Here is a 21,249-nt window from a genome sequence, read left to right as displayed (position 1 = left end):
CAGCTAATACAGATTTAAGGAACTGATTGCATTCCATTGCTTAGATGAAAACTTTTGAAAAGAAATTACCTTGAAAAGCTATTGCTGTCAGAAGCAGAGCTGGTCCCTGATTTTGTACAGCCCCATGCAAAGACAAATATCTAAGCAGGACTTAAGCAAGCTGCACGACAGCACTAGCTGAGGGAGTTTGCCAGGTGGGTACTAGATATGAAAAAAAGATCATTGGATTATAAACTACATAGAATGGCAGCGTCTGCTTTCTGAATTTGGGCAGATTTTGGCAGAAGGGGCTGCCATTCACCGCTGACAAGACCCTCAGAAGGCACCACAACCGAAGTAATAATAGGAAGCTGGGCAAAAGGTGGTGTTTAAGAAGTGCTGCCCTGGTATTTCTGAGCAGGCCTATGAAAAAGCTATTTGTTGCCCACCCTGTAACACTTTCACCCTAACCACCAGTACTTGAAGCTCTCTTTGCAGGGTAAAATGCTGAAAACTTTTTTTAAATTTATTTTTAATATAATGGCTACTGAATTCCCATTTCAGGAAGGCCTTCCAGACTGCACAGGATAACTGGTTTGAGGAACGTAACTTGGACCGGCAGCCATTTGTGTACTACGGACATTTAATTTCTTCTGCTGTGGGGACGGGAAATGAGGGAGGTGTATGCCTGGATGCGGAGCTGTTAAGCACGTTCTGGACTCGGTTGCAGACAGAGGCAAAGTACCAAAATACACCCGGCATTAACTACCCAAAGCAGTATCATCTCTTTCATCCACAAACTATTCTACTTACAACAACTTCATATACAACATCTAGTTTTATTTTACTAGTGTAAGACGATTAATACTTGAGTATCAGAAGTTATTCAGACTATGTCTTACATCATTTAAAAATCCTTTACAAAGGACCGATTATTCTCCCACAGTTCTATTTCACCAACCTGTACAGACAACGGGTGTGCACAAGCAGTATCTCCTGCCTAAAGGCACTGAACATAAAATAAATAAATGAATGACAAATATTATTTTATCTCTTTATTTTTTTTTCCAGAATATTTTAATATTGAAGCCCAAGTTGTTATTTTCAAGGGTTAAGGAAGGGGAAAAGGAAAGGGAGAAGAGAGAAGTTATGAAGACAAATTATTTTATTTAATTTATGGTTTTGTGAATGGTCATTTCCGTAGGCAACAAAATGTTGTTTTCTTAAAAAAAAAATAAAACGAACAGCACCATTAAAGAAAGCATGATCCCTGAATTCTAAACAAAACACTGTCTTGAAACAAAAAAATTGCTAAAATGCTTGTTTCTCCCAGTCACGTCTGGTGGGGTAACAAAGCGAAGCATAACAGCATTGAACGGTAGCAATCCTGCTGAAACCAGCTACACCCCCTTCTGAAGATTCAGAGAACCACTTTCCGAGCTTGTCCTGTGGGAATAATATTTTCTTTGGTAGAGGACTGAAGGAGGGTATTTACTTCACTGAATGCAGATAGAAAAAATATCTATGCACGTTAGGGATCTCCCCAATAAATCTGTATTTCTCATGCATGTTAGGTACGAGTGGATTTCACATTGCTGTTATACTGCAGGAGTAATACTGCCCCATAAAGGCATAGAATGGCTAATGTCGAACAGATGTAAACATTCAGAATACTGACAAAAAAAAAATACATACACACAAAAAACCCTGTACTGAAAATGTGAATCGAGTTAAGTTTCCTTAAAGCAGAAAAAATATTTTACAGCAGTACAAGAGAATTATGGCAACAAAGTAAAGCACTTTTCTTGTAACATTCATGAACAGTACAAATACAACAAAGTTATTCTACGGACTAAATTATTCTTTAACTATCAAATATAGTACAAAGCGAAATATTATGTGCTATAAAAGAAGCAGCTCCTTAAATTAGACTAAAAAATGCTTTTCTTTTTTCTTCGTTGGTTTTACAGTGACAAAGCATGATGACCGAAGACAACAGGATTTCATAGATTCAGAAACATTTAGCTACACAGGTCCATGATAAATCCACTGAACGTTTTGTTGCTTCCCCCCCCCCAGTGTTCTGCAGAGCCACGGAAGACAAACCGCTGCGCTGCTGCCAGGAGACTGCAGAAGTCATTCAGTGTCCAGAGCAGGGCCGTTCACGTGTGTCAGCTAAAATGATCCCTCTCGGTGACACTTCTCAGCTCATCTCGAGTGTTTATCCTGGTACTTCACCACACCTTGGAGAAACTGCTAAACCAGAGGCTACAATAACTATTCTGAAATTGTGCGTGTGTTTATAAGGGGAAGGGGGTGCAGCATAAGGTAATTTTACTTCAGAAATTGCATTATAAAGCACCATATGCACCAGCTTAAAAACTGTGCGAGGAATTGCAGGGCCCTGAAAAACCATCTGCACGTTCTGTAGCTTACCCTGACAACATGCACCACCCTCAAGGAGAAAGTCTATAGTACAGAGAATATACCTCTTGCTTTATGGCTCAACCTTTAATTTTTGTCTTTTAAATGCTATTTCATGTACTAGACCTCAGCAGATAAATAAAATGCAAACAGGGAGCATCCAGTTCACCATTTCTTAATAATTTTTTTAAAACATTGTTTCAAAGGGAGTTTCTGCTTGGAAAGTCTGTTCAGTACAGAAACACACGAACACACACACTGCAAATGCCCTAACGTTATCTGCGTATCTCACAGGTACGCAATTAAAACAATAAAGAGGGAGGAAAGAAAAAAAGAGTGTTTCTCCCTCTCACCCAAAAGTGCTGCTCCAGGGGTAGGAGTGGGGGAACAACTTCAGAGATTTTTTTTTTTTTTTAAAAAAGGTAAATTATACATGCGGGACAGTGGGACACATACGTACGTACACGCAAACACAGAGCAGTGTGTTCTTAAGCAATTCTTTCACCACTTTTCAGTGCATAAACTATTAACACCCCATGGTGCAAACTGCATGGTCATTAGCAAACACAACGATGTTGGGCCTGAAACGTGGACAATTAAACACACACAAAAAAAGAAGTAAGTCAAAATTAACCTCTAAATGTGACTGTGTTCTTATTGAAGACCAAGGGTCACTCCCCCCCAAGCATTTGTGTGATACCAGAGTCCAAGTAAGGTTTTCACTCACACTGGGATTCAGTCAGGCTCCTGTATCACCACAGTTGCTTTCGGGTATTTTAATACCCTAAAACTATAACCTGTAACAACACTTCACGACTGCCGCTAACTAACTGGTCAAATTTATTCCTGGTGCACCTCCAATGACTCCAGAATGAAAGGAGTGGAACTGCACTACTGAAGAATTTGGTCGGTTGTCTAATATAGCATAGCACCATCCAGTCTAATGCCATTTTAAATAACACTTTATCGTGACCTCACACATGCAAGTTGCAATCCTGACACAAAAAAGACAGTATGACATGAATGAGTTACCTACCGCATTAGTCACACTCTCATCCTTCGAACAAAGTAAAACTATTTTGCGGCTGGAATTTATTTCTGTATTATGTCAGTCAATACAAGAAGTATTTCAAGATGCAAGTACAAACAAATATTGACTTATGTGCTGTGGACAGGAACACCTGAGCTAGAAATAAGGATTCCCAGCAGGCTTATATAAACATAGGTTACTAGACGTCTAAGACTGTTTGCTCTCTTTATTTTAAATAGAAGTATCCTACCAAGTATAAATACAATGCAATACAATTCCGATACAAAGGCTCCTCAAGTATGAATTTGATATGCATTAACTGACTACACTCATGCTTACTCATGAGTATTTTCCAGTCACGGTTCTGCCAGCAGCTGGCGTAGCACTGGATGCTCATTTTCATGTGGTTGCTTTTAGGTTTTTGCTTGTTTTCCTACTTATTTTCCTACCAGAAGACCTGAAAGTGCTGAGAAGCCTTTTCTTAACTCACATGTCATATTAAGGAGCACTTTTGTATAGAAAAAATATATTATTGTATCAGCAACAAATTTGTTAGTGTAATTATAAATGGCCTTTGTACCACACAGTGTCAAAAATAATATTGATATGTTGCTAATTACAATAAGAGAGAACATCAAGGTGCACCATAGAGCTTCCTATGACAGGAATGTATGCTGTAGATATTCCAGCTCACTTTTAAGACAATAAATGGTATTTATCATGTTTGTGAAAATGGTCCCCACAAGAAAATAAATGTGGTTCCTCCATTCAGTAGAACCTCACTAATATGCACCTGGCAATGTAACCCGCTCAGGGAGACAGGTTACAGCTGATGAATAAATATGCAAACAAAGATCATATAAAAAAGTGTAGTGTAAAATGTAGTATACTTTTTATTTTCTATATGTAGTTCTATCATTCACATTAATAATTCAGAACGCAACCGTAAATGCATCACAAAATCCAAGCAGTATTACATCTCACACATTCTTACCACATTGCTCTCTGAAAATTGTGGAAGGAAAATCAGTTTTCTTGAGCAGACTGTAAGGTCTTTGGATTAGTGAGGTTCTACTGGAATGGTAAAAATAACATTTCTCTCTGACGCTGACATTTGGGCAGACCCAACCACACATTGGCAGATGGATGACTTGCACTCCACATTTTGTGTTCTTGAAGCGGGAGTAAAAAAACCCAAGGTATTTTCATCTCCCCAGCAACTGCATGTGCTTTATCCCTTTATAATATTTTCCTTTTAGGTGAATAGGGCCCCAAAATTATTGTTTTTGTTCTCTGCTGTTATGGTGGCTAGCGCATCTGGAATACAGCTATAGTCCTAAATGTAAATACAGTACTGGATAAATACTGAAGGTTACTTTAAAGATGCAGTATCCCTTTTAAAAATGCCTTTTTGCTTCCAAATTTCTAAAACGTAGAGTAAGGGGTCTGAATTCCTTCGGGGGGAAAAAAAAGTCAGTGTTGTAAGTAATTCTAAGAATTACTTTAAATGGCAAAACTCTGAGATGTTATTTAAATAGAGTAACTCACGTAAGAGGAAGAACAACTGATAATCTAATATTCAACCAATACGCAGTTAGAATCTTTCCTTATTCATTCATCATAAGAACGCATCATTTTTAGGCCATGGAAAGGCTAAAACATCCAGAACCTATTACATAAGTCTGACCATATATATATATATATATATATGTAAGTGTATATATAATCTATATATATTTGGGACTGACAAACCAAGTGGGCAGATTAGAGAGACAAATACAAATAAAGAATATTTAAACGGGAAACAGGAAAACAAGTTTCTAGTCTCCAGTAGAGAAGTTACTTTCTCCAGATTCTACTGAAGCCAATGCGATTCCAGTGTTGGTCCCACTAACCCATCACATGTACAAATCTTTCTCAAGGAATCAACAAGAAGAGATAATGAGTAAGATCTGAGGTCCATAGTCCCTGGCAGGCATGTAAGGAAACTCTAACAAGTAAATGTCTTTTTTTTGTTTTTTGTTTTTTTTTTTTTTTTCCTAGGTGAAGTGACTATATTTTAGCCCTAGATAGTGAAAGTCAATTGAAGAAAACAATCCTATCGGCAGAAAAACTGCAAACTGACTTAGAACCTACAAAGGCCTATACCCCACACCTTACTACTACCCCACTCGAAACAGTCGCTATTCAGTGTGTTATTCATTCTGCATAGTTACTCCACTTCTTGCAGTTATTCTTCCACTGATCTTTAGCCTGCTGCTTGTATCAACTATCAAAAAGTGGAGAAAAAACGTGCTGCACTTTGTGCAAATAAATAAAAGCTACGAATGACATGCATTAATGCCTTTTTTTTTTTTTTTAGCACAGCAAGAGAGCTCATAGAAACTTCAGTAACAAGGCTATTTTTTTTTTAAAACTACTTCTACAGGTTTCCTCTTCTTCCAGAAAATGGCACTCAGGCAGGAATAACTAAATTCTGAAAGCACCATGTGGAAGAAAAAACAAAACAAAACAAAACATCAATCAACTAATTGCAAACCATTAGTGGCCTAAACTGTTCCAATTTCTCCTTTCCTTTGTCCTGCTCTCCCGTGCTGATAAGGGATACTGCATCTTTGATTCGGTTCCTACCGTACAACCAGACAAGCTACACACAGTTTGGAAGGCCCTATGCAATCATCATGACAGAAGGCTCCACAGCCTTTGCACACGATCATGGCTTTCAGCCTGCAAGAGCATTTCAGTTCCAGTTCATCGGCATTGCTACTGTCAGCAAATTTCTGAACCGGGATCTGCGCGTTCTGGTTAGACAGGCCTGTGGCCGTGTTTGAGCCGCTTCCTAAAATCCCAATCGATTTCTCAATTGCAGATGCTGCCCTTTTGAAGCTTGTGCTACCGAAATGTATTGTTGGATAATTTCCACAGAGCTGCTGCTGCTGCTGCTGCTGCTGCGGGTGCTGCGTCTGTATTTTCTGAGCAGCAAGTTGGGTAAAAGGCTTCTGTGGCTCAGAAAGTAAATAGGAAGAGAAATCTGCATTTTTTAATGCAAACGCTTTTAACTGTTCTTTCACTTCGTTCTGATCATAGGAAGCTTGTTTCATGCCCAGTTCGCAGCTGCTGTTCAAACCTTCCTCAAAAGAAATAGGTTCAGATTTTATATTGCTACAGATGCTTGCTGGCTGAGGCCAACTAAGTCTTTTAGTGGTTTCCATAGTAACTGTCGGTTGTTTTTGATCAGAGGGGACTTCTGCATTTGGGTGAGGAGGGGGAGGAGGTGGCAGGGGCGGAGGGGGAGGAGGGGGATGCACTAATGTTTTACTCTGCAGAGTTTGAGAGGCACTGGCAATGTCATCACCTTCCTTAATTTGAATATTAGGGGAAAAAACACTTCCTAGCCTCAGCTGGTGAGCTGCTGTAGATATATTCACATCTCCCAAGCCCTTCTGTTCCAGGTGTCTGCTAAAAGCAAATGCGTTGCAGCCAGGTGGGCCTTTTGAAGTAGTTTGCAACAAAGCTGCTGTAGGAATGGGGCCTCTTGCAGCCATGGACATTTGGTAAAAATGCTGTCTATGTGAGGTACTAGCTTCTGCATGAAAGCTGCCATTTTTATCAATGTGAAATAAGCTCTGCTGGAAACTGCATGAAGGCAACGGCCTCTTCTGCTGCTTGATCTCTGGGCTGTGAGCGATTCGGCTCTGAATAGCATGTTTGTTCAGCCACTCCTGCTTAAATGGCTGACCATGCCCTAGCTGATTCATGGTGGAACTAATTACACAGGGAGCCACTTTAACATCTGTGTCCATTGACACCTTCCCAGGCTCACATTTAATTTGAGCATGTTCCCCTACAGTCCTGGCCATCCTCTTTTTCGGATGGTTTTCACGCTTTCTGATTTGTAGCGGGGCTATGCTGCCTGCTGTAAATCCTTTACCATCTGGATTAGGAGAGCTGGAAGGGTGTTCAACAATATTTCTCTCGGACACTGCTGTTTTACATACTGAGGTAGTTTGCAAAGGCAAGGGAAGCCTGTTAATTTCTAGTTTGGCTCCTGATCTGGGCTGCGGCAGCACTTTCTCTAAAGGCAGATTGCCTTGCAGTAACTGTGTCACTAAAGGATTGTTGGCCTCCACTGACGACAAGCGACAGCTAGAGCCCCCGGCACTGGTAACTCTCTTTAGGGTTTCTGTTGTCAGGGACAGGGAGTCTTCCATGGAGTCCGCAACGGATGTCTTGGATGTCTGCGGCGGCTGCGCACTTGTGGCCATTTCTGCAGCCTGGGCAGGCATTTCAGGTCCTGTAAAATCCTCAGTGTCCATCCTGAAGCACTTGTCAGACTCATTAGTTTCTGCTTTAACAGGAACAGCAACGCTTGTCAACAGACTCCTGGATTGCAGTTCTGACATTTGCGTGTAACTGGAAGGTTCGGTTTTGACATGTTTTAAGCAGTTTTGCTCTGCATATTCCTTATGCTTACCGGAGTTAAGATGGCTGACCACTGGCTGGTCTGTACTCATTGCCTCTTCATCATGCCAACAAATTCTATTGTTAGTGTTATACTGATTGGCACAAGCAGCATCTGCTTCATTTTTAAATGCTGAAGGACCTCTTAATTGCTCAGCAAAAGCTTGGCTGGGAGTAACCACCTCAATTAATTTCTCTTGAGGAGCAAGAGGCACTTCTCGAAGACTTGAACAGCCTGCCTGCAAGTTCTTGCTGTCTTGCTTTGCTGTAATGGTGATAAAGCTGGAACTGTGCTCAAGGCTTTCACTAGAGACCACTTCAGGCCTGCTTATGACAGACACCTGAGGACAGGCTATACTTTGTAAGGCAGCTTCTGTCCTTACAGGTCTGCTCTGCAGGTCAATGCTGTTCTCTGCATTTTCAATAGAAGAAGGAAGTGACAGACTGGAATTCAGATTTGTAGTGTGGTCAACAATGACTTTGCAAGGTATAGACCTATTCATGGCAGTTTGTGTAAAGCTCACTGGCTGCGATTTACCAGAGAGATCCATTCGGTTTCGTGCTCCAGAGCTTTTTTCTAAGAGATCAGCGTTCAACTTAGTAGCGTTATCGTAAGAGCTTATTGTCACCATGTTACCAGTAAACATTGAAATGGGCGGTCTTGCAACAGAATCTGCTACTGCAAGGGCCTCATTGCAACTTAAAGCTGACCTAACGGTAGTGTGAATGGAGACAGTGCTTTGCTCATTACACCCAGTTATGGCTATCTTATCAGAAGAAAATCTGTTGGTAGTCCCCACTGGGGGAATCAGTACAGAACTACCAGAGAGATGATTTGGCAAATTATTTGCAATAGATGAAGCTGGCACAGTGGCATAATGACTGGAGACTGCATTATTCGCATTGCTACTTGGTATCGGCAACCTTTTGTCATCGATGGCATTTGATAAGACTGTACTGTCTATGGAGACTGGTACATTACTGTTATCAATACATTTTGGTCCAACGGTTATGCATGGAGTATCAGCCCCTTGGATGGTTTTCAGCATATTTATATTACAAGCTGAAACTGCTGTGTTTGCACTGTCAACAGACATTAAAACAGAGGATTTATCAACAGAACTTGCAAAAGAAAGTTCTTTAATTGCTCCAGACATAGCAGTGCTGCAAACAGACACAGAGACTGAACTTTTATTATAAAGCACTGGCACACTGTTACTTTCAGTAGAGGTAGATGAAATAATTTTCTCACACAATTGTGGCACAGGTATATTTTCATCAGAACTGTGCACAGATATCTCAGTAGCAGTTTCTGGTAATGTAGCTGTGTTAAGTGGCTGCTGCAATAAAGTGTTAGTCTCACGGTGGTGAGCAGACTTGTTGCTAGGGGACCTGCAGTTGGGATTAACTATAATGACACCGGTAGAACCTTCGATCTTCGTGTCAGTAGAAGTTGGTATTTCCAGAGATGAGGTACTTTCCTTTGAGCTGAACTGCGACTTTGATTCTTTATTAGTCTGGAGTAAATGAGCTCTGGCTTGATGCTTTGCAAATAGCTTGGCCTTTGTTTGCTCCTTGATGTGTGCCAGTGTTCTTGTCTTCCCACCTTCGCATGGGGTCCCCATTGCTCCAGAGACTATGCTTGCAGCTGCTGCCACGGCTGCTGCAGCTGCAGCTTCTCTTTGGGCTCTTGCTTGCTGAGCTCTTGCTTTGATATCTGCGAGAGTTCTAGCCCCAGTGTTTCTCCCACTGCTGACCGATGTACTTGGGGAAACTCGAGGTTCTGGTTTAGAAACAGGTTGGCTCTTGATGATGAAAGGTGGTCCAATTTTTGAAAGCTGAATCTAAAGGAAGAAAAAAACCCAATAATTTTAATGAGGTCATCGACTCGCTAAAGTCACCAGCTGTCTCTTAAAGGGTCAGAGAAAGGTAATGAAGGAAATTACTGTTCAGTGCAGCTGGACAGGAAAATGCTAAAAATTAATGATATTTGCACTTGAGTATTTTATCATCCTCCAGCATGAATAACTGACACCTGTGTTAGCCTACTCACACTGATCCTTCTGACAGGAAGAAAGACCGAACTGGATGACAACATGATGCTTATCTGATATAATTTGTCCGACCTGTTTTATATGCAGTATATCTAACTCAGAAGATCAACAAGCCTAGTGCAGTGATACTGGAAAAAAGCCTACAACTAAGTACTCGCTGCAAATGTGTGAAAAAATTACGATCATGTAGTGCTTTTGCTCCTTGGTCTCCAATGACTAAGACATTGGGAACAGCCTGTCTTTCGCTCATATACCAGACAACAAATCTTGCCTTTAGATAGGAATGAGCAGCGTCTCCACTGAGCCTGTTTTTCATGTTACACCACCGAGCGCTTTAGAGTAGTGGTATAAAAGAAGTGAATCACCAAAGAATATGCCTTTCCCTTCCTCACTTGCTATTTTAAAAGACACGCTTTAGTACAGCCCTAGGATACCTCCTACACTACTGCATTTCAAAAATGAAATCCTCAAACCTCCAAATATTAAAAATGCAAATATTAAAGTTTTAAATACCTAAAACTTTAAGCAAAATAATAACCTGCAAAATCACTGGGATTATTAGTATGTTTCCAGTTAGGCACATCTGTTTTCAGGATTAGAGATTAAGAGTCCTGGGACCACTTTGTAAGTCATATACTCTCTCAGAATACCCAAAGGTAGGCAAAAAACCCATTTCAATTTCTTAAAAGGGACATATGTTTACCGGCTGTCCACAGTAATAGGACTTAGTGGTTAATGATGTGACTTCTCTTCTTAAAGGAACTGAGAAGAAACTAGGTCATGTTTGTAGAAAAAGTAGTCATAAGTTATGACAGGAAATGAGAGCCATATAGCAGAATGATTTAGGAGAACTGAGGTTCTTTTTCCTCTTTTGATTACAAAAGACAGGGGTTTGTTGGTGAGATGACCCAAGAGCCAAATATTTCTTACACAAAAAACATACTAGACTTGATTGTCCAAAATTATTCTTTCGAAATGCTTGCCGATTTTTCAGTATTCTCATTCACTGGCTGGAAGCTTCAGGGAGATTCAGTTCTAAAGACTGTGCAAGACTGACAGCATCTGATTTTCCATAAGAGATCAGTGGAAATCAATATTAAGATGGTATTGGAATATATAACCATTTATATAACTGTACAACTCTATGCTGGTCAGGAGGGCTGGAATACTTCACTTTTCCTAGCAGTGGAATTTTTGGCTTATAAATAAACACTCATGCTTAGTATTATGACCCTTTAACATTTACGTGTACATATTTTAGAGAATATCACGAACTCACAATTACTTCAAAACATTTTGCTTTCTGTTTCAGTAGCAACTTTTTTTCAGTTTCCACTTTGCATCACCAGAACTTCTAAAGCTCAAAGTGCTTGATTATTTTTATTATCATAGTCATGACCTTTTTTTATTCCCTAGTGATCTATTTTCCTTTGTGCTTAGAGAGTGATTAGAATTTATTAGGCTAGATAGAGACCTTCCAAATATGAAAGAGTATCACTAAACTCAGAATGGGCTAACTTCCAATTGCATCACTGCTCATAAAAATAAATTAGTTGAAATATGCTGCCCCACTAGTGATTAAAACAGTTAGCCTATTTGCCCTCCTGGCCATATTAACAATGTTCATGATTGCAGCAGTTAAAAATAAATGCAGAAAAGGGCATTTCTGAATAATCAGGAACTAGTATTGCAAAGTCAATGGCTTAAGTTCACCAAATTGGATCTATAACTTGGCTGATGTCATCAGGTACAATATTAAAAGGGTCAAAATGCTGAGCCTACATATAACTAAATCTATAGATCCCTCTGTTAGGAAAAAAAGCTTTCAAATGGAATTTACTTTCTTACATAGCAGAATGATACACATAAAAATGTTTGCTTTGTTGGTGTATCTTTTTTACCTTTTGCTTTGCCATTAACAAAGATATCTATACATATATTAATTAGCCACTTCCCCTGATAGCCAGGTCTCTGTTTCCAATTAATTCTACAGGGATATCTTATACTTCAGCCTACCCCAAGCCTGGGGCTTGCAAAGGGATTTCCAACTATTCTGACTCCACGTTCTCTTGCTGGATTAAGGCACTGGTTGTTTTTCTTAATATTGGTGATGGTAACACTTATTATTCATGCCTTCTGGAGAAGTCATCTGCAGGAGAACCAGCAGATAATACAGTTGGGCAGTTAGAAAAACAAGTAGCACTGTGTAAATGATGGGGAAGCTCTTGAATTAGATTAAGCAATGGATACTGGAAAATTTTCCCTCACACAAAAGCAATTTTGTAGCAAAGACCCTGACTGAACAACTAGAGGTATATTTATATCAGAAGTAATTTGGCATGGTAGGAATGTAATAGAGTAAAGCAAACCCATCAGTACTAACACCCGCCACACCTCCACAAAAAATACACCATGCACTGTGTCTGCATGCAGTCAGTAGGAGGGAGATAATAAAACTTCAGTTTCCAAGACAGCCTGTTTATTCATTACTTTACCTTAAGGGGTGGAACTCGGGGTTCTTCTCTGGGTGGCTGATCTTTATCAGATGGACTTGTTGATGAAGCACTACGGTTAGGCTGATCATCATCTATTCTAGCTCTCTTCTCTTTGCAGATTCCAAAACTGTGCTGTTCTGCTGTTTTCCTCTTTGGGATCTCTGGGTCTCTACTTTCATTCCTCACTTCAGGTGATTTTGTGGGTTCCAATGACTTGGAAGAATGTGAACTCTCTAGACGGCTTTGGGTGCTGCCTGTTAGCTTGTGAGATTTACTTCTGCACACTTCAGAGAATGTAGCTTTCTCTAGAGATGAGGTATATAGTTTATCATGTGGCTTTGATGGAAGCAATTCGATATTTTTGCCAACTGATCCTTCTGACAAGACAGCTACCTCTGGTGGCAAGAGTGTACTTTTCTTGTCACCTCTTTGCTGAACACTGTGATTTTTAATTTTGATCACCTCTGGAGGAGAGTGTTCTGGGATGGATGCAATGTAGGATTTCTCGATTTCAGAATGTGACTTACATGGCTGTTGAGTGAGGTTTTTGCTTTGGGGTTCTTCCAATACTGAAGTATCAGGTATAATTGTTAGTGGACCAACTTTTATATTTTCAGGGGCACTCTGAAGTTGCTTTGGCTGAACAGCAAGATTCTCTTCTTGAACCACCTTAGGAATGGCAGAGCTTTCTTCTTTCAAAGCGGGAAGGGAGTCTTCCAACAAACATGGAGATTTCCTTTGTTGCAGAATAAGTCTTTCACTGCTTGGGGAATTAGAAACTGGAGATGTTTCTGATGGAAGAGGCAAACTATTTGCCACAGATGTTTCAGAAGCTAGAAGAACAGAAGATACTGAAGATGTTTCTGATGTTAAAGGCAAATCAGACATTGGAGATGTTTCTGATGTTAAAGGTAAATTAGAAGCTGGTGATGCCTCTGATGTTAAAGGTAAATTTGACATCAGAGATGCTTCTGAGGTTACAGGGGAGGTGGACATTGGAGAGATTTCTGACATTAAAGGTGTGTGCAAGTTTTCATCACTGGCCTTTTGCTGATTATCACCTTCAATGTTTTCAGTACTGGACACTTCAGATGAGCAAGCTGTTTCAAGAGATGCTGGAGTACAGGGTTCCTCTGAAGTTGACTGAGTGTCTCCTCCAGGAGAGGCAATACAAACACACGGTCCTTCTGGACTTCCAGAGGAAAAGGAAGTTTCAGAAATACAAGCGTTCTCAGATAACTGTTCCTCAGGGTCACTTTGAAGCTCCATATCCACTGCAATTCCCCCACCAGTGAACAAGGAGCCTTCCAGAGCAGCATTTTGCATTTCTGGTGCAATTAGCTCTTTTGCAGACTCAGAATCCTTCTCTGCTGTATCACTGACAGAGTTTGTGGATGAAGCTGATCGTGCTGGTGATAGGCAATCCTCCAGCTGATCCACCACAACTGACATCTCCTCCTGAGGGCATTCTGACTTCAACTCCACTTTAATTTCAATGTGAGATACGGTATCGGTTACATCATTCATCATGACACAGGACTCAGTGCTGTCTGCAAGCTGTACTGCCTCTGTTTCTTCATTTGTGCCAGCTGGACTTACTGACTCCTCAGAAAACTCATGTTCTGTTTTATGGTTCTCCTCTTGGCATTCACAAATACTTGTCTCAACCTCTTCAGCAATCTCCTCCTGAATGACTGATTCTTCAGGTATCAGTATATCATCTGAATCTGCTGTTAGATCCTTGACAGGTACCTGTTCCATACTACAAAGAGGTGGACAATAATCTCTCTCCGGTAAAGGTGGAATTTTAGCGCCTTTCTCTTCTTGGTCCTCAAAGGTTGCTTGCTTAGAAGGACCAGGTGTGCCAGAAGACCCACACAAAGAATTGCTGTCATCTTCATCGTTGTTCTGCACTGCAGTGAGCTTCATTGATTCCCCCCTTGACATTCCCAATCTAAATAAAAACACACAAATTAAAATGGGCTTTTCATCACAGATGTGATAAAGGAGTAGGATCATCTTTCTAGCCCACATCTTTTATTTACAAAAAGGGCCTATTTTCCAGTTTAAAGTAGTGGCTTGATTAAGTGGTGGCGGACTAATTTATATATGATTTTATGTATTTTGGAAACCTAACTACCCAGATTGTCTTACCAGTGTTAAAAAACTCTTTTATTTTTTTTTAAATAAGTAATCTATTATTCATTATTTAACTATTTGTCACTTCAATGGAACAAAAAAGAAAGCTTCACAGATTCACCACTACTCATATTCTGTTTGAATGTCTGTGGTGGTTGGTTGTTTTTTTTTTTTTAAATACCAGCGCAACACTGCAATACTAATACAGCATGCATGGCAGAGGAAATTCACAACTATATCTTCTTCCATCACTAACAGTTCTACAGGAAATCCCTTTTTTCCTCCTACACCTGCATTTAGGGCCAGCACAGCCAGCAATATGGCTTAAATGCTGCACTTTAAAGAAAAAGCTGCACCTAAAACTAATAAGGCAAAGCATGTGTTTTGGTTTTGTAATTTGACAGTCATTTCAAATTTATGAAGAAAATCAAAATAACTCCACTTCAGCCTCATTTTACAACTCAAGCCAATTATAAAGATCTAGGTTGACAGCTTCTGTGTTTTTGCTTCATTCTTTCAGCAAACTAAATATTTCATTTAAGATAAAACCTATTTCTAAATAAAGAGATCTATGTATATACTATTCATTTGATTTCACTATAATTAGAAAGAAATCTAACATTTTTAAGGAGCGAAAAAGACACATATTTATAATCTATGTATTCATTCTCAGGGATGAAGTACAAAGGAACCATTCCTACACATACTTCCCTTCTGAAGGTTTTCTTACTTCTAGTCCTGAAAATATTAGTTTTAAGAAAGTTTTATTACTTTCTTTTACTTTTATTACAGCAGAATTAAAAAAAAAACCAACACAATAGACAAAACCAAAAGCCAAGGGTTGAAAAAATGGTTATTTTAAAAAATGTATGCACTTTGACATCCTAATTTCCTTCTTAGAACAGTGGGAATACATGTGTTCAGCATCTTTAGTAAGATTTTCAAAGCAAACTTTGTGCCTCAGCAATCCCATAATGGTAGAAAATACACAAAAGCGTAGCTGGAGGCCTTAACAGAAATTTCATGGTCTTAAGGATCTTCTCATCTAATTACAGAAGTTTGACCTCTGTTCTCATTTCAATCAGAAAACAAAGAATAATACGGAAATAAACAAGTGTAAAAGATATTCAGAAATTATGGAAGCAAGATAACTTGTCAGTGTGCAGCCAGAGGACACAGAGTTCAAAAAGGCCCATGTATATGGAAGTACAGAATAAACATGTAAAAAGCAAAAATCCGTGGTTGTGCATTTTAAAAATACTGAAAAGATGATGCATTACAGTGATAGCTGTAAACACACACACCCTGCCCCTCCCCGCCCAGCCTGGGAATGGTACCCTAAGAAGCACTCTCAAGGTAATTATTGATATTGCCTACTACTAGTCATTTAATATGCACAAAGTCTCCCTATGTCATCCATATACTGAGGAAGGACCCTCTAGAGAACAATTCAGAACGGCACCTTTACATCTCCCACATTGAATGCATTTCAGAAGATGTGGCTTTCTTCTATATAAACTACAGGTTCCCTATATAGTCTAAGTTTAGGTTTTAAGTTTAGGTGAGTAAAGTTTAGTTTACCTAGGTTTAGGTGAGTAACTTCCTCTAAAATTCCTTGTGTAAACAAGCAAAAGTTATCTCAGGAAAACGGAGGGGAAAGAAATCCACTGCATTACTGAAAGCTGAATCAGTGGTCTATTTTCTCCAGCTGGCTTACATCATGAAAAGATGTTTCCTAATAGTTACCTTTATGGAATAAAAAACAGCAAAGGAATGAAGGACAGGATAAAGGTGAATGCAGCTGTCACATGGACACTACACAAATACACACAGTCTAGTAACATACCGAAGGGGAAGAAGTGTAAGAAAAATAAAACAATGCAGGATTAAGGCCGGCAGAACAAGTATTGAATCTTAGAATCATAGAATCATTAAGTTGGAAAAGACCTCTAGGATTTATCAACTCCAACTGTCAACCCAACAGCACTGTGCCTCCTAAACCATGCCCTGAAGTGCCACATCTACATGTTTTTTGAACACCTCCGGGGATGGTGACTCCACCATCTCCCTGGGCAGCCTCTTCCAATGCCCAAACACTCTTTCGCTACATATATTTTTCCTAATATCCAGTCTAAACCTCCCCTGATGCAGCTTGAGGCCACTTCCTCTCATTCTATTGCTAGTGACCTGGGAGAAGAGACCAACACCCACCTCTCTACAGCCTCCTTTCAGGTAGTTGTAGAGAGCAAGAAGGTCGCCCCTCAGCCTCCTCTTCTCCAGACTAAACAACACCAGTTCCCTCAACCTCTCCTCAAGACCTGCTCTCCAGACCCTTCACCAACTTTGTTGCCCTTCTCTGGACACGCTCCAGCACTTCAATATCCTTCCTGTAGTGAGGGGCCCAGAACTGAATACAATATTCAAGGTGTGGCCTCACCAGTGCTGAGTACAGGGACACAATCACTTCCCTACTACCGATGGCCACACTATTCCTGTTACAAGCCAGGATGCTGGTGGCCTTCTTGGCCACACTGCTGGCTCATGTTCAGCCAGCTGTCGACCAACACCCCCAGGTCCTTCTCCGCCAGGCAGCTTTCCAAGCCTGTAGCTTTGCATGGGGTTGTTGTGACCCAAGTGCAGGACCCCGCACTTGGCTTTGTTAAGCCTCATACAACTGGCCTCAGCCCATTGATCCGACCTGTCCAGATGCCTCTGCAGAGCCTTCCTACCCTCAAGGAGATTGACACTCCCACCCAACTTGGTGTCATCTGCAAACTTACTGAGGGTGCACTCGGTCCCCTCATCCACATCATCGATAAAGATTGTAACAAGACTGGATCTTAATTCTTTTCTTGCAGTCTGGGAAATACTATCTTGATGAAGACACTGCAGTGAAGAAAAAGGCTTTCAGAAGGAGAAGGCTCAAGATCATCATGCTTAAGGCAATCTCAGACTTCAAGATAAACAGCTGATATATCTTATTCCCTCTGGAAAAGACAGCCAAAGTTTGCAAAACAGCACAAAAATATGAAGACAGCAGTAAAGAGCCATCAGTTAAAGTGCTAAAGACAAGATTCAACTGATAAAATAAGGGCAGTCAGTAACCAAACTAAAAAAACCCAAACAGCTATTCAAGGATACATGGATGCTGCTATTCTAGTGCTGTGATAAATAGTATTGGGGAAAATAAAAGAAAAAATTAATGAATGATTAAATCAGCAATAAAATTTAGAGGAGGTCTACCCAAAATTAAAACTTTGATTTAGTGAACTGGCATTACTATCCTGCTATGTAACTCTCTCAAAAGTGGGAAAAGAAATAATATATTGAGACAGTAGAGTATAACACTTCCAATCCTGAGGCAACAAGCCAGAAGAACGGGGATTTCTGGCAACATGCATCAGCTGATCCTAGATAAATGACTGCAGAATTAAGTTTTTGTTTTTTTAAAGAAAGTCAGAGAGAAAAAAATGAACAACATGAAGAAGCGAAAAAAGAACATAAATGGATGGAAGTAAACTACAACTGACAGTCCCATGACAAACAGCCTGGGTACACATAAGAGCAAACTGTAGAAACATAATGTGTAGAGCCAATATGGAAGAAACACTAAAAAGCCTTTGAATGCTGTGAATTGGGGAGCATGTAAAAACGTTTACCAAGATTCTGCATCTATTAATGGTCCTTCTCTAAGTATAAGGTGAAACTTGAATTTACTTAGGGAATATTAAAAGATCAAATTAGCTGAAATCAGAGCTGAAATACCACGTTGACTGTAAAGCGAACAAATTAGACTGCAAAAGACATCCTTTTTGCAGACAGTGCATGTGAGAAATAGCTCATGAAGTTTTCAAAATCTGCTACTTCAGTCGAATCAACATAGCTGAAAAGAGACAAAGCCAAATCATACTCAAGCAAGTTTAAAAACCAAAGTGAAAAAAGGTGAGAGAACTTACACAAGGTGGAAACTGTAGCAAAAGCTCGCATTCAGTCAGCAAATAATGAGAAAAGGTACTTAAAACTGGCCAAGCATCAAAAAGGTAGGATCTGCCTAGATAACAGCCAGGAAGAAGAATGCAAGTGAACAATGCAAGCTGGGGAAGGGGCAGGGGGGACCAGATTCAGTACTGTAGTCAACATGGAAATTATGTGCAATATTGCATTTTGCGTAACAATGTTGATGTCAGGAACCTATCAACACAAATGACATGTATCACTGCAGACTGAGTAACTACATGCCAACCACTACAGTGTCCAGCATTCAGCTAGCACGGCAGCACTGCTGGCTCTGTAAAATTATGAGTATCATTCTCTGTGCATGTGACAGTCATTTGTGACTTTGGAACAGGCTTCAGCTAGAGTGAGGTGCTCGTGCTTTGCTGGTACTAAACTTCTACTTCCTGTGAAAGGCCCTGTGCCAATACCTTACATTGCCCTTTCCTCCATGAAAGGTTGGTAACTGACTCTCCTCTTGACACACACAACGAAAAGCCCTTATGCTCCTTGACTAAAAACCTAATTAATATTTTTTGATACTAAAGGGATCAACACCTGGACTACACTGAGGTCTCAAAGCTGTTAAGTAAGAAATTAAGCACTTGACAATAAAGAAGGCTGCCATATTTGGACCCTAGAATTTCCATTATATGTAAAGATAAAGTGGTGTAGAAACAGTAGTTACACTGAGAGAAAGCACTTAGCAAGGATGTGCGAAATAAAAATATTAAAACAGATCTGTCCATTGGCTGCCTTGTTTTCACTGCATTTCCCAGTGGCCCAAGGCAGTGGACTGTGAGAAGTAACATTGTTACTGCAGGAATACTTTAGTTAATGCCTTAATCTTTAAGTTAATCACTTATATGAAGGGTTCCCTGTGCCCTGGATTTCCTAGAGTAAAAAACATCTAACAAACTAAGACATCTCATGTGACAATGGTTCCCAGGGCACATTTTTGTCTGCTATGTGTTATGCATAAATTCCATTAAAACATACCTGAAAATTAAAAAAAAAAATTAACTTTTAAATAATTAGTTTAGACTTTTTAATTAATACTTTCTAATAATGAATACTTTTAATACTTAATTGTTTAAAAACAGAGATGTAATTCTAAGTATTGATGGATTAACTTCTAAAAGCAATTTTTAAAAGGAAGATTCTTGAATTCTAAAAATACGTGAATCTCTTTAAATTTTGATTTTTTAAAAACCTGGCTATAGGAACTGAATCTTCAGTTGCTGCAGAATCCTATCTCTGTATCATCATCAATGAAATTGTGCTGACTCACCCCAGTTGTGCACATGGAGTGATACTATCTAATTTATTTTTGTCAGTTAAGGGTATTTATTTATTCTTTGCATCTCGCTTCTAAAATTAGACTAGTCATTGCACTTCTATTTCTCTCTAGGCAATATTTCTTCTGTGTTGTATATTCTACTCCAGCAAAGGGCCATCTCAGTCAAACACTAAAAAACACTATTTGATTTTAGAAACTTTGCAACTAGCTTAGGAAAAAAAAATAAATAAAAACATACTACAGAAATATCTCTACTGGTCTTCTTGTCTGTAGAAGCTGTATTTGTATTTTGCAGGAGGGGAGAACTGCCCTAATGCTATCTTTTAAAAGATAATTAGAAAATACTCACACGCTTGGGCCTTGTGTTTTAAGCTCTCCTTGGAATGAATTTTTATAGATGACTTATGAACCTTTAAAAATGCAATTGTAATGCAAGTGCAGACACACCACTATAATTCTACCCACTACTTCTTATACTAGGGAATGACTGCCTTTGATAACCGCTTTATTAAGTTTTACAGCATATGACCGTGCTATGTGAAGCAGAGAATTATATTTTCATTTCCTCCTAAAAGAAAATAAAAAAAATGCTTTCGTTTGCTTCAATACTTACTTTTCACCATAAAACCTTTCAAAGAATTTTTCTTTCCAAGGTTCTGTTTTCTTTTCCTTTTCAATCTCTTGTCTGATGCGCAACTGCATTTCTGGTGTAAATTCTCCTAAAAAACAAATACTAACATATTGAATAAAAGCTGTCAAGAATTAGCTTAATATGGGTAATTAAAAACTACAGATACAAAGATGGCATAGAGTGATTTCTGTTAGAGTCATCTAACAATTCCAAATAAAAATAATGAAAACCAGAAGTGAATGTGACATAGGAAGATTTAATTTACCATATAACATCAGTATTTCAGAAGTATATTGGTGGGATTTAGTTGCATGCATTTGTATTTCCAAGGCTGGCAGTGATGAAAATGCTTGGTATTTTTTTAAACTGTCAAAATAAGCTGCCACAGCAACCTGTAAAAATGTACACTAAACTCCAAATGGAATCAGCAATTTTTCTTTTGATGAATGACTGGTGTATTATACTTTCTGTTCTAAAAGTATTTCTCAAATGTAGTAACAGGACATTCCCCCCCCCCCCCAAAAAAAAAATTAACCTTTTAGTAAATCTGAGAACAAGTAGAGAGTTACCTTCTGCCAATCGCTGTTTCCACCCTTGTGCTGCATACGCAAAGAATTCATTATTTAGAGCGGAACTACTGAGGCGCAAAACTCCATCACTTCCCATCTAGAAAATAAGCCGATGGTAGCAGAAGATAGTGTCAGAAATAGCATCAGCTAAGATTACATAAAAATGGAGTTCCA

At 39.4% G+C, this 21,249-nt stretch overlaps 1 protein-coding gene across 2 annotated transcripts in view; it reads right to left on the bottom strand.

Annotated features, from left to right (window-relative positions):
• Window positions 1-1,019: 1,019 nt before the first annotated feature.
• ASXL3 (ASXL transcriptional regulator 3) overlaps window positions 1,020-21,249 on the bottom strand; it is a 132,285-nt gene continuing 112,055 nt past the window's right edge. For both annotated transcript variants that reach the window (XM_075084955.1, XM_075084954.1), the window contains 4 exons: window positions 21,076-21,172; window positions 20,489-20,594; window positions 12,444-14,397; window positions 1,020-9,738 (listed from right to left, as the gene is read on the bottom strand). In XM_075084955.1, coding sequence (XP_074941056.1) covers window positions 6,061-9,738; window positions 12,444-14,397; window positions 20,489-20,594; window positions 21,076-21,172 — 5,835 coding nt within the window. In that variant the 3' untranslated portion in view covers window positions 1,020-6,060. The remainder of the gene's footprint in view (window positions 9,739-12,443; window positions 14,398-20,488; window positions 20,595-21,075; window positions 21,173-21,249) is intronic.

This window comes from Phalacrocorax aristotelis, chromosome 2 (assembly GCF_949628215.1).
Source record: "Phalacrocorax aristotelis chromosome 2, bGulAri2.1, whole genome shotgun sequence".
NCBI classification, from domain to species: domain Eukaryota; kingdom Metazoa; phylum Chordata; class Aves; order Suliformes; family Phalacrocoracidae; genus Phalacrocorax; species Phalacrocorax aristotelis.
This window is presented reverse-complemented; position numbering and strand designations above follow the sequence as displayed.